Below are 14,339 nucleotides of genomic sequence, written 5' to 3' on the forward strand. Positions count from 1 at the left end.
ATGATAACAAAATGAAATTATCTGTGTGACATGAGTTTGCATCTGTCCTGCCATTGATGTTCAATATAGTGGAACTTCCTATTAAAGTGCATCACATCTTTTCAGATTCTTTGTTTTTCAGCATCACTGAATGACATGCCACATTCTTGCCAAAAATTGATCTTTAGAAAAGTACAAAAAGTCAAAATGAAATATTTGATCAAGGGAAATTATGAATGGAAATTAATGCACATATGTATCTAAAACAAATATTGCAATATCGCTTTATACACACTTCAATTAATAATGAATTGCCTTAATAGTATGTGTGCCAATAATCCAATCCAGAAACCAGATAAGAACACTTGGAAAGAAATGCCAAGCTTTTAATCCGACATGTAGTCTGATGTGTATATCGTCGCTGGGGCGACAAGACCTCGTATCTACAAAATGTCAAATGTTCAGGGGAGCCAAAAAACATGGCGGCCAAAGCACTACAGCGAATGGGATAGCCTTTCCTTGGAAATGCCGTGGTGGCTTCATTTTTGCGTTAAGACACTTAGGATTTGGACAGGACACCACTTAACCAATTATTTGATCATTAATCAAAAAAAGTTTACTTCATTTTCACCAAAATTGCAGATACAAGGTTTTGTCACCCCAGCGACGATATGGGCTATTTTAAAGATGTTAGATGGTGAGAAGACACTGGTAGACACAGAAGAGAATGAAAGTTTGGCATCAGAATTTGAATAGCATAAATGGGTCATGCTTCAATCTGAATTAATTTCTTGCATGTCCATGAGACTTTAATCTTATACAAGGCTATGTGCAATACTATGAAAAAAACAAATTAATTTCATAGAGATTAACACTGAAGGGCTTTTTGAATGAAGACAAGACAATATCTTACAGTTATCATTTACAAAATTACACATATAACAGTGATTATGAAAATAGCTTTTAGTGTCCTCTAATTTCAAAGTCAAATTACCATTATGAGAAATGTTTACTCAACTAGAAAATAACGTAATGAGTGAATAGAAGGTAAAAAGGCAGTGAATTTTCCATACAGACTTCTTGAAATATGTCTTACATAACATTATGAACTGCTGTACCCAAAGTAATTTCGATTGCAGTTTTCACTGTAGGATATACCTTCAAAGACAAACCACAAAGTGGCTTAAATATCTCTTGTAATCTTCATTGCTCTTGTAAGGATATCTGCTAGATGGATGAAATCGATAATTTTGCAAATATTTGCACAATATAAATTTTAATGTATATTTCAGTGCACAAAACTTTCAACAACAGAGGGTGACTATCATCCACACAACAGTAGAATGAAATAGGCTGCATCAGAATTTGAAAAAGAAAAAATGGGAGACACACTATGAGCACATATCATATCATGAATAGAACCACAGAGTATGGTAGAGTAAGATAAAACATGGGACAGTAAGATAGCCTTATTACGAATTTCAACAAAGTTATGGCTCAATTACTGTTTACTGCAGGCCTTCTGAGTTTACATACTCATATCTTTCATGTAGAAAGCACAGATATCTTACTTGATGCATCGTTGACAAATGCTACAATGGTGTGCCCTCTCTGGTTTAATACTGATGCACTTTGGACAACGGTACACCACCTGGCCGACCTTTAACCCCAGATTGTTTAGTTGTTCTTTGGTTGCATTGCCTAGGGGAACGGCACCCTGTGAAAATAGAACAAAGTTTATTGGGTGAGGATTGTATTCACCTGTTGGCTAAGAAGAAAACAAAAAAAAAACCTTTGATGCTGTGGGATAAGGCATACAAGTAGATAAATATTAAGTAACTTACAGGGAAACATACTTTGCAGTAAGACACCAACTTGTATTAGGATCCAGAGGCGGCGCACCGGGCACACGCCCCCTATTCCTTTTTTGTTAAAACGAAAATAAACAGAAAAAAGGGGGGCGTGCGCCCCCCTTTTATTTTGTAAAGGCGCCTCCCCTTTACGCAATTCCTGGATCCGCCTCTGTGTATAAATCGCTTGAGCTGGCACTTGACCTTACATCTAAGAAGTACTGACAAACTCATATAGAAAATGTTTGACAAATCATAAAATGCCAAAGTAGTTTTCTTGCTGTAGACGTCTCATCTACTTCTCTCTGGAAGTCATGTGAGAAGAATGAAATCCGAAGCCATCCTCTTCTTGAGGCAGGTCCTCCAACAGACAACAGCTGGTATCAGGTTAGATGGCAGCAACCTAAATCTGGGTTTCTTTCACAAACAATCAACAGTAACTAACTCACAAGACTGGCTCTCTCCCATACAATCTATCGTATCCATGTGCAAGGGCTGAACTTTTTATGGGTTGTTCTCTCATCCTCATACACAATGCAGGAAATGTCAATGTTCAAAGAACTTTGTTACACTTTTACTTCAACTCTGACCTTTTTCCAACTTGGGAGTCAGTCTTTTCTTTTTTCTTTTTTTGTGGGGGGTTAGGAGTACATGTGATCTGATGAGGTTAGGAAAGAGACAGGGTAAGGTGAGGACAGACAGGGAGAGACTGAGTTCATCTCACTGACAAGACATATTTTAATATATTTGAACTGTCCCTTTAATCTCCCCTATAATAAGTATAAACTAGATGAGCGCATAAATGAGAGATGAAAAAAAAAAGAGAGGTTAACATCTGTTTTCTAATACCTTGGTTTGTTTGTTCTTTCAGTTGGTAGCGTGTGAATTAGAGGCAACTCCTTACCAAATTCTTTAAGCAAAAAACAAAAAGACCACTGCTACATAGAGTGAAGGGCACATTCACTATCAACAGTTCTGGGTAAAGAAAAATATCTATATGTGCATGAGTTTGTATTCTCAGTTGTAGAAAGCAAAGTTACTTTGCTTGGAGTCACAGCCATTTCCCCATCTTTTTTCTCCCAATATATTCCTAATGACTGCCTCTCCAGGTTACTCTGTACCTGTGTATAATGAGAAACTCTCTAGCTTGACTTTTCCTTCTATCCCTTTCCTTACTCATAAACAATACTATCACTACACCAAAAACAACAACAGCAGTGACAGCTATTATATGTGCCCACGTATAGTGAAATGACAGGGCAATGATTATAAAGGCAATGTCTGTATCAGGTATCGCTCTTCATTATCCTCCTGAAGTCAGTCTAGAATCTCACCCTGACCGCTACCCCGCCCCACCTCATCCCCTTCTCATTCTGTATCCTCACTGCTTGAGAGTCACGCCTAAACAGATCCTACTTAAAAAGGCCAAGCTAAATCCTCTATACCCTCACCAAAGAAACCCAAGTGCTTCTCAAAGATATATCCAAACATGATCAACACAAACTATTTGCAAGTCTGACATCATTTTCCTTAGTTTTCCATTTCATATGACCTTTATTATGGAAAGTACCATTCCGATGCAATCTTTGGATGTGATTTTATGGAAAGTGGATGAGAGAATCTACAAAGACTGTTTCCATCGTTGGTCAACATCCAAAGTACAAAGAGTTCATGTATTCATGAATAAAACTTCTAAGGTTGGTGCACTCTATCTGAATTTTTTTTTTTCAAAAACAGAATAGAATTTTTTGTAAAGTATCTTGACTCTACAGTGCTATGCTACTTGAAAACTAACAGCATGTCATACTGCCTCCATAATTTATATTTTGATAAAATCAAACTGCAAGTTATCTCTGTTATTCAAACTGATAAACAGAGATATTTTCTCTTCATTTGTTGGTTGATCAAGAGCTCACTGCTTATGTTCACTCATGATCTCTACAATCTTGATATGAGAAACATATGAGCCACTCCAAGACTGGGAACAGTGTGTGTCACCAAATATCACTTTCAGGGGGCTGTCAGTAAAGTTACTCCTCTTTAAGGATTTCTCATCGTAACAAACATAAAACCTACAACATCATTTCATTCTCTTACTAATCAGGGCGTTGAGCACATGTTGTAAGTTCTCGATATTACTGCTCTTTTATTTTGTTTGTACAAAAAAAAATGTATCTTTCTTCATATACATAATGATCACAAAGTGTGTGTGTGTGTGTGCGTGTGTATGTCTGTGCACACCCACACATGTACACCTTTCTAATCAGACATTAAGTAAAGGTATGAAGTAAGTTTATAATATCAAACATTATATGACATAATGGAAGTACAGTGTATGAGTACAGTGACTTCACATCTACATTAGATGACTTACAGTGTAGTGACTACCAGTGTAGATGACTTACAGTGTAGATGACTTACAGTGTAGTGACTTACAGTGTAGATGACTTACAGTGTAGATGACTTACAGTGTAGATGACTTACAGTGTAGATGACTTACAGTGTAGTGACTTACAGTGCAGATGACTTACTGTGTAGTGACTTACAGTATAGATGACTTACAGTGTAAATGACTTACAGTGTAGTGACTTACAATGTAGATGACTTACAGTGTAGTGACTTACAGTGTAGTGACCTACAGTGTAGATGACTTTATGGACAGTGTAGATGACTTACAGTGTAAATGAATTATAGTGTAAATGAATTATAGCGTAATGACTTACAGTGTATTTGGCTTTATTAACAGTGTACGTAGATGTAGATGACTTAGTGTTGTGACTTACAGTGTAGTGACTCGCAGTATAGTGACTTACAGTGTAGATGACTTTATAGTGTAGTGGCTTACAGTGTAAATGACTTACAGTGTGTGATAATGACTTACAGTGTAGATGACTTACAGTGTAGTGGCTTTAATAGTGTAGATGACTTACAGTGCAGATGACTTACATTGTAGTGACTTGCAGTGTACATGACTTACATTGTAGTGACTTGCAGTGTAGTGACTTACAGTGTAAATGACTTACAGTGTAGTGACTTACAGTGTAGTGAATTGCAGTATAGTGACTTACAGTGATGATGACTTACAGTGTAGATGACATACAGTGTAGATGACTTACAGTGTAGTGACTTACAGTGTAGATGACTGACAGTGTAGTGACTTTAATACAGTGTAGATGACTTACAGTGCAGATGACTTACAGTGTAGATGACTTACAGTGTAGTGACTTGCAGTGTAGTGACTTACAGTGTAGATGACTTACAGTGCAGATGACTTACAGTGTAGATGACTTACAGTGTAGATGACTTACAGTGTAGTGACTTACAGTGTAGATGACTTACAGTGCAGATGACTTACAGTGTAGATGACTTACAGTGTAGATGACTTACAGTGTAGTGACTTACAGTGTAGATGACTTAGTGTAGATGACTTACAGTGCAGATGACTTACAGTGTAGTGACTTACAGTATAGATGACCTACAGTGTAGTGACTTGCAGTGTAGATGACTTACAGTGTAGTGACTTACAGTGTAGATGACTTACAGTGTAGATGACTTACAGTGTAGTGACTTACAGTGTGGACTTACAGTGTAGTGACTTGCAGTGAAGTGACTTACAGTGTAGATGACTTACAATGTAGATGACTTACAGTGTAGTGACTTGCAGTGTAGTGACTTACAGTGTACATGACTTACAGTGTAGTGACTTACAGTGTAGTGACTTACAGTGTAGATGACTTACAGTGTTGTGACTTTACTGCAGTATAGTGACTTACAGTGAAGCTGACTCTAACACAGTGTAGTGACTTACAGTGTACAAGATGACTTACAGTATAGTGACTTCCAGATTTGGTAGAGATTAAATCTGTCACTGATTACTGTATCATTGCAGCATGATGCCAAACTGATTGATTTTAGTAAATTAAAACTGAGCATCACTCATGTTACAAGAGCCATCTGAAATCATGACACAAAAGTAAATGTTAAGACCACAAAATGTTTTATTTCATGCACACATCATATACATGTACGGTATGTATTATTCTCAACTGTGCAAATTATGGCTAGATTGTATACGATGTAATTACCAAACCTGGGAATAATGTGTTATTAATTTGAGCAGGGACCAGCATATTTGTATGAATGAATGACTGAGTAATGATTAGTGAGTAGGTCAGTGAGTCACCAAATCAAGCAGTGATTATTTCCTATGCCTCATTTCAATGCCTCCAGTCCTGTGATTTTTCATAATGTGTACTGCAGGCATTCAAGACACCTTGTAGTCGAAATAGCCTTCTTCAACCACACACTGTGATTGTGTGGGATCTTAGCTCTGACAGATATTTCAAGATACTTATCCTTATTCAATTTAGTCCAGTCAAAAGACATTGTATCATAAAAGATATTCTCAAGATGAACACGTCTGAAGAAATACTGGATAGTCTAAAGAATGAAATCACATCCGTCTTACACAAAATTTTAAAAAATACAGATTTGGGTGAACTTTGAGCATGTTTCTCAATGCTTATGATTGGGTAGAAATGCAGCCTAAATACACTGTTTTGTTTCAGAGAATAAAATGTTAACAAGAGGATCCCTACGCATCAATTATCAAAATCAGTGAAGACCTAAAGGAAGGGGCCAGAGAAAAAGAATACAGGTGTATACACTTCTTATTTTACCCCCCTCCCCCCCCCCAAAAAAAAACCCCTCATAATGGGGAGCTCGCTTGATACACAGCAGCAGCTAATTTTGTGCACAGAAACATAGTTTACATCCGCAGAAGGTCATCCTGGTAATAAGTTTTGGTAAGATTTAATGAGTAAAATGCAATGTTCTGCAGCATGTGAGGTGTTATTTGAAAGTATACACACAGAGAATTACATCTTAGCACGAAAGGTTGATAAAATTATAGATTTATACAAATGATGCACAGGTTTATGCGTCAGTAGTAATTGTGTGCATAAGGTAACTACAAGGAATGCTCAACTCACGAGGCAAAGCCAAGTGGGCTTAGGCTAAATTCCATAGTTACCGCATGCACACTATTCCTTCTGATGCATGAAAAGACATGTACATCATTGTTTTATAAAACAGTGACAAACTTTCCCCGAAATCCATTGTTTTAATCATATTTCTGACATTTGCAAGTCTTTCTTTTTGGATTGTCAAAGATGAAACCATCACTTATGCGTGGCTAGCCATCTCTTGCCATGTGTACAAATGTTTGCCAAGTGCCTGAACACAGGCCGCTTGTTATTACTGTATGTACAGCAAGCTACACTTCTTGCTAAGTGTGCGAATGCTTGCTGAGTGCTCAAACTATTTGTTACAAGTATGCATGACAACATGTTTACTGTGTTTATTGCCAGTGATCAAGTAAGCTGCCAGTAAAAATTGATTCATGGTTCTCTAGTCTCTCTACTCACTCTATAAAGCACACTGATAACACCTTGAGCCCAAGATCAAACTACAGTTTGAAACACATGCAGAGATTCAGAGCTTTACACCAAACAGACGGCTGAGGCACAGTCACCTATTTATATTTATAAGTAACAATCATGATAAGCAAATAAATGGATTTTTTGTGACCATTTTTTTCTTTTTTTGAGGGGGGAGGGTGTATACCCTTATTTTTTTTTTAAATCATGGCTACTATTGAAACACTGATTAATCAATGCTTTAATATCTGCGTCGATTAAGGGCAATGCGCCAATCAGTTGCAATGATAAAAAACATGATGATTTGCTCAACCCCCTCACAATATGGTAGACTCATCTCTAAGTGAGAGGAGAGTGGTGTAGAAGAAAAGATTGACTATCAGTCTCCTGTCTACTGATGAGCCAGCTAACCTTGGAGTCTCAAGAGACTTGAGGGAGGTACGAAGGAAGATTGTCCACCAGTCTCGAGTCTACTGATGAGCTAGCTAACCTTGGAGTCTCAAGAGAACTCAGGGAGGTGAGGAGGAAGTCGGCCATCTTGTATATATTGCATTCCATCAATATTTCATTGACTTCTCACAAACAAACTTTCTGTCAAGGATTCTCACTATCCTCCAAATGGTCACATCATTGAGTTCAACTAATCCAGTATCACCCTTCTCCCATGATACCAACTCCAATCAAGCCTTTCTGCCTGCGGCTGGCTGAGAACCAAGTTAAGCCATACCAAGAATAAGACTGGCTTTTTACTTTCATCAGAAGTACTCTGTGTCTCTCCATCAAAAATTTCTGAAGTACTTGAATCATCCAGGTCATATAAACATGAATGCAGTTTACACATTGTTGATATAGAAAATTAACCACGAACGAGTGCCAAGTATGCAAACAATGTGAAAAAATTCTCAACAGTCAGTCTCTCTCTATACTTAGAAGTAATTCAAGTCTGAAAAAATACTTTGTAACTCACTTCTGCACACCATATTCTTTGTAGTTTGAAATTTGTTTTCTCCTCTAATGAGATGAGCACTATCATACCTCACACATGAAGGAATCCCAGCTTCCTTAGATAGTCTCTCTTTATCTCATTGCAATTCACACACAGCCATGTATTTTTCAAGATAGCAAAACACACACTTCAAGCATGCAAGCACTCCAAATTGAAGTGTTTTAGATACACTTATTCTTGAATGAATATTTTTTTGCTTCCCACAGATTAAAGCTGTAAGGCTTGATTCTGAGACAGGTGACAAAAGGAACCAGAGAATCACTCTGAGAGCACAGACCTCTGCCAAGCAGCTCATTCCCACCAATGATGATGTTCCTCCATAGAGATCAGTGATTTCCACCCATACATATGCATGCTAAAAGTTGCCCGAATTCCCAACAGAGAAGCCTTTTGTTACGTCATCAACCCTCAGCTGCGTACCACGCCTTGCTCTAGCAGAAACTAGAGCACGCACTTTGGGGCGCATATGGTATATGAAAACCTCAAAAATGTGCAGCTTGAACTCCCAAGTAAGTTCATCTACCCTACCTGCCAAAATATTGGAAATCCTTCATAAAATCCATAAAAGTTTCTGCATCTCTACCCAAATTCAATCATCTGTTCCTCGTGTCATTCTCAACCTTTCCTGCAAGTTTCATCTAAATCCATTCACAACTTTTTGAGTTATTTTCAACATGGACAAACAAACAGTAATGAAAACATAACCTCCTCCCTTGGTAGAGGTAATTAAAGAGGCAAACCAGCAAACGCTCCTCAGCAAGCCATGATATATGTTGTTTTAAAATCTGGGGAGATGAATGTACTGCTTCAAGAAAGAGATCTATGTACGAGGGAAGAAACGGCTTTAAACCTCTTCCTGCATTTCATGATTACAATTTAATCTGGTAGGTCTAAGTCAGTGCAATGACATAGAATGCATTAATACATTCTAAGATTTGTGCATTTCAATGATTTCTAGCACTGTTGGACACATGCAAACTTTTCGATGGAACAAAAGGAATGTCAGCTGTGTTTTCTACAGAGAATAGGGGGTGAGTCACAAGTCAAACATATCTTAAAGTAATCCTCTGGGCATTTCAAATTATCAAAATTAGGCTTTTCTTTGAAAACAAACAGAAACAAAAAAAAACACATATATAGAAATTGTATTCCAATAGAGCAAGGCTGACATTCGTTCTGGTGATAACTACACCAACACATCTGTCAATAAATATATCTTTTTTTTTCTCCCACTCTAAGTTCTCTTCACTACACATCGATGGTTTCTCTTATCTCCACAGAACACTTCAGTTCCCAATTCTGGCCCAGTACTCTCCACTCACAGTAAAACTTGACCTAGAAATTTAACTAATCGCGTGATCTGCTACGTGCAGTGACTGAAAAGTGTGAACGGTGCATTTTCATCAAGTCCCATTGCGATCTAAAATCTGTTCAAATTGTTCAGGGAGAAGCGATGCACAAGAGATATCTCCTTCACTGCACACAGCTAAGCTGCTTTAGCATCTCTAATTCCCATCTCCTGCACAGCAATGGACCTGACATTGACACAAGGGTAATGACAGCATGGTGAAATCCTGCTGGTCAATAACAAAACAATCAACACTAAGTGATCTCCTTGTTTGGACACCAAGTATCATTGTCACACTTCACTTCTGCATGAGTGCCATTGCGGTACAACAAAATGCTCTCAGCAGTGAACAGGGTGAGTGATGGAATTCACCTCTTTTTTTCTCCCATCCCCAAACCCTTCCCCGGCCCTCGGGGAATCTGCTTTTGCCTCAAAGCCCCTCAAGTGGATACCTCATCAATATCGCATCACTTCAGATGAACTTGATATTGAGTACTTAACAAGTGCGTGTGAGTTTTTTTGCTCTCTCCATTCGCTCTTTCCTCTGGAGACGCCCAAATATATACGTTAATTGACTTTATCCTGCTGGCTACACTAGTCTTAATTCAGCCTACATATATATATGTAAAAACAAGATGTGAAGAACAAACTAACTTGACTGACCAGCATGCAGTATGGAAACTGGATGGCACAACATTTTGATGGTCAGGCTGGGGGAACAAACCTAGGTCTCCAACATCAACACAGTTCTTGTCATCGCAACACCTTTTTTTTCCCCACAACGAAAGCAACGGTTTGCTCTTTTCATCTTTTACTTGATGCAATGTGCGCCAACAAGCCAATTACCCTAGTATCATCATCTCATGAGTCCCAAGTTCATGCCCGTAAAAACCTACAATCTTTGATTTCCTGAAGAAAGATAGTACACATATATGAATTATTCACCCATATATGAACTTTTACTGCTGAAAACAAACGGTGTTAATTACACGCAATAAGGAATATACAATGACAAGTTTGAATCCAAACTTGGTTTGTAGTATGAATCCTGCACAGACACTTGTAAGCAACATTTAATAGCTTTTATAGAGATGTTTAAATGTTGATTTTGATATCAGCAATAAAATCAGAGTTTGTCACTGAACAAGTGAAAGAAGTTACAGATTCTGTAATACTTCAAATGCATGGATGGTTTCTCTTTTTTTCTGAACAAAAGCAGTAAAAGTTTGTACCATGACCATAATTGCTGGATGTAAAGTCATGAAAACATCTATCATTTAAGCCAGAACATGACACGCAAAACTGAGATATTGTAAACAATACATGCTTACAGGACTTTTTCAACAATGCAAATATAATACAAGGCATTCATCTTTACAGCTCTGCAAAGTTTCCCAGTGTGTGCTCCATTCAGTCCACTAGACTCCATATGGGATAAGATAAAAGCCTTGTTTATTTTCCTCCTCCGCTTCATTGATATGCTGTATACTTTCTTCTCTAAATCTGAGAATCTTGCTTTCCTGACGTCTCCTCAAACAGGATGCTGTATTCTCTGACTGATTGATTAGCCTGTATCTGATCTACTACAATCCCTGACTAGCATGGCACAAACTAATTAGGCTGCTGGGTGGGGGAAACATTTTCCACCATTGCAAGTTCTAAGAAGACAAACAAAGTATAGCTTCTTACACTAGAAGAACATCTTGATATAAGGTACAAGAAGATTATCCTAGTTATACTGGTGCATGCATTCAAATGTCAATTTATGTTTTGTGTTCTGAAGATGCAGATGCTTTAAGCAAACTTGACATACAAGAGTACAAATGTATCCATTATTTAAAAGGAACAGACATGCTAATCTTTTATGTCAGTTAATTCACCTCATTACATTCCAGTTGACAAGCCAGATGAAAAAATATGTGGTATACACAGTACATTAGCACACACAAATACAAACAAACATAAACCCCACAATCTAAAGTGAATGAGTAATTACCTGGGTTTTTTTAGCACTAACAACTAATTTTCACAGTGTCACTGCACAACAACAAACCTTGCAAATGTATGGATTCTGTTTTCCGCCACTGGAACCATTATGGACTTAACTCTTGCAAATTTCAGCTGTGCTAATACCGCTGACTTTTATGTTGTTGTGGACGTTGTTGATGTTGTTGATGTTGCTGTTGTTGCTGCTGCTGCTGTTTTCAAGGCAGCCATGCATTCTTATTGACATATTTTATCTTGCAGCACTTCCGTGAAGAGTAAAGTTACAATGGTAAGGTAATGTAAGGTTAAGGAAATGCATAACAAATTAATCCCATCAGGATGGTTCTGGAAATGGAGGAAAGTCTCCTGCAAAATACCATTTGATGATATGATAATTTACATCAGTTGTTTGATAACATAGCAAATTAATTGATATCTCTGAAAATATACTGTTTTTTATTGTACAACAAATAGTACTGACCATATCTGGAACAATGTTCTCCTGCACATAGAATGCAACAAAGAATCACACAACTTTCTTGACTAGTGGTAGAACTTTGTATCCCTATACAGACATGGGAATATCCTGCTCCTGTTGTTTATGCACATTAGATTTCACTATTTTCCTTGCCAGTCTATGAGGAAAAAAAAAATCATCATCATTTAATGGCCAGTGATGACATGACCTACTGTAGCCATTGTGGTTATGCAATATAGAAAGATGAGATCCCATGTGATTGATCTCGCTGTGATGCAATCATGTAGCAATCACATGATAGTCAGTGCATCAATGCCTCAGTAATGGCAACACTCACTAATACTCAATACTCAGATGCTCAGTTGTCATGAAAACCTTTCATTGCTTGAAATAACTTGAAATAGTAAAGGCATCAAGATATACCCCAATGTTTGAATCTTTTATACTTTCTCACACACAATAAAAACCTGTTTCTCTCTCTCTCCCTCCCCCCCCCCCCCCCCCCCTCTCTCTCTCTCTCTCTCTCTCTCTCTCTCTATTTTGGTGCATGTCTGTGTATTGTGCGTGTGATTTGGTTTATTGTTATGGAGTGTATGATCATTAGCGTGAAGATAATCCTACGGCTAAATGTAATATTGGCATATACCGTAATATAGTAAAACTCATAAAGAAACACTGCAGAAGGCTTGTGAGTGCCTACAAGTCCTCTACAGATGTACATCCTCACTAGCTTAATTATGTGTTCTCATACGTAACCCTATACTAGACAAAGACTGACTGAAAAGCTCATCATATCTTACAACCAAAGTGAGTACATCATGGTCCTTGGTTTGTTTGTGTCATTGAAAATGTCATCTCATTGATATATTCACATCTACCGCTGATTCCAACACACTCCATTCATCACTCCCACACACCACCTGTCCCTCATATTCAAGACTGCATTATTCACAACAGTCATACATCATCATGACCAAATACCTTTCACAGCAGTGTTTGCTACAAAATGAATCGCTAAAAGACCATTGAAAGTGAAAAATGATAGATGAAGTGTTATCACAATCAAATGGACAACTCACCATTAAGTCTCTGCACATTACAAAGTCTGTGCTTGTATACATACATTTGCCTCCAGGCATATGGTTCATAACAAGATTTTTTTTTTTTTTTTTTTTTGGGGGGGGGGGTCATTTTTCAATCAATTAGTGCTTGTAGTCTGTCAGTGCATATTAGTGGTATCCATTTCTTTTGATTAACCCTGAAATCCATTGAGGGTATAAATTCCTGTGAAGAAGTCACTTTGGATTTGCCAGGGAACCTTTGACTCCTGTTTCTGTGCCTGATTTACACTATGATATCACTTGGCCTGTCTCATTCACTAGTACACAGCAAGGAAATCAGCATTTTGTCAGAGCTGCCAATTTTTGTAAAGCCTTTCAGTACTTTGATGGCTGAAATCAGTAATTTGCACCTTTTTGAGTGAAAATCAGTAATTTCCACCTTTTTTTCAGGGAAAATCAGTAATCCTTAACAGTGTACTAGTTGGCAGCTCTGTTTTGTCCATAACAATTTCCTTTGCATAATGTGCTCTTAATAGATCATCAAGCTTGGAGTGTTTTACATATTGCCAGCCGGGGCCCCTGCCTACCTAAATTAGCATCCATGCCACTCAGTACCTGAAGGAACCCTTGTCTGCATGTATTACCATAAATCACATCACCCAGTTCCCACAGCTCCAATCACTGTACAGAAGTCAATTGAATAGCCTGGCCTGAAGACAGACAATTTACACAATAGCTCCTTCACCAAGCATACCGCCATGTGCCTCTCATATTGGGTTACAGCATATTCATCCCTTGGAAAGTAAATCATAACCAACGTGTGCATATTCACTATAATAAAGTAGGAAATGGTAACAAGAAATTTCACTCAGCTGCTACTAGTAACAGAAATCTGGCCAGACAACCTGACACCAAAGCTATCCAATTAGAAATAGATGGAGACAGTAGATTACTTGAAGTCGCCATGTGGCACAGCTTTGCAGTAAAACAGTTTTCCAAGTTTAATGGACAAGTTCACCTTAATATGTGTGGTTATTGAATGAATGCAGTGAATATGGGTAAAACACATCAGTGAAAGTTTGAGGAAAATCTGACAATCCATTTAAAATTTTCAAATTTTTGAAGTTTTAGTGCTGCTATCTCTGGATGAGAAAACTACTACAGTTTGTGATGTCACACATGTGCAGAATGAT

At 37.8% G+C, this 14,339-nt stretch overlaps 1 protein-coding gene across 1 annotated transcript in view; it reads right to left on the reverse strand.

The window, feature by feature from the left end:
* Positions 1–14,339, reverse strand: part of LOC139741649 (palmitoyltransferase ZDHHC3-like) — a 75,399-nt gene that overhangs the window by 21,808 nt on the left and 39,252 nt on the right. The window contains exon 4 of the mRNA XM_071652229.1: positions 1,551–1,696. Within this exon, the coding sequence (XP_071508330.1) occupies positions 1,551–1,696 (146 nt within the window). The remainder of the gene's footprint in view (positions 1–1,550; positions 1,697–14,339) is intronic.

The sequence above is a fragment of the Diadema antillarum genome, unplaced genomic scaffold, assembly GCF_040938485.1.
Source record: "Diadema antillarum isolate AM-2024a unplaced genomic scaffold, OU_Dant_1.0 seq00000942_RagTag, whole genome shotgun sequence".
NCBI classification, from domain to species: domain Eukaryota; kingdom Metazoa; phylum Echinodermata; class Echinoidea; order Diadematoida; family Diadematidae; genus Diadema; species Diadema antillarum.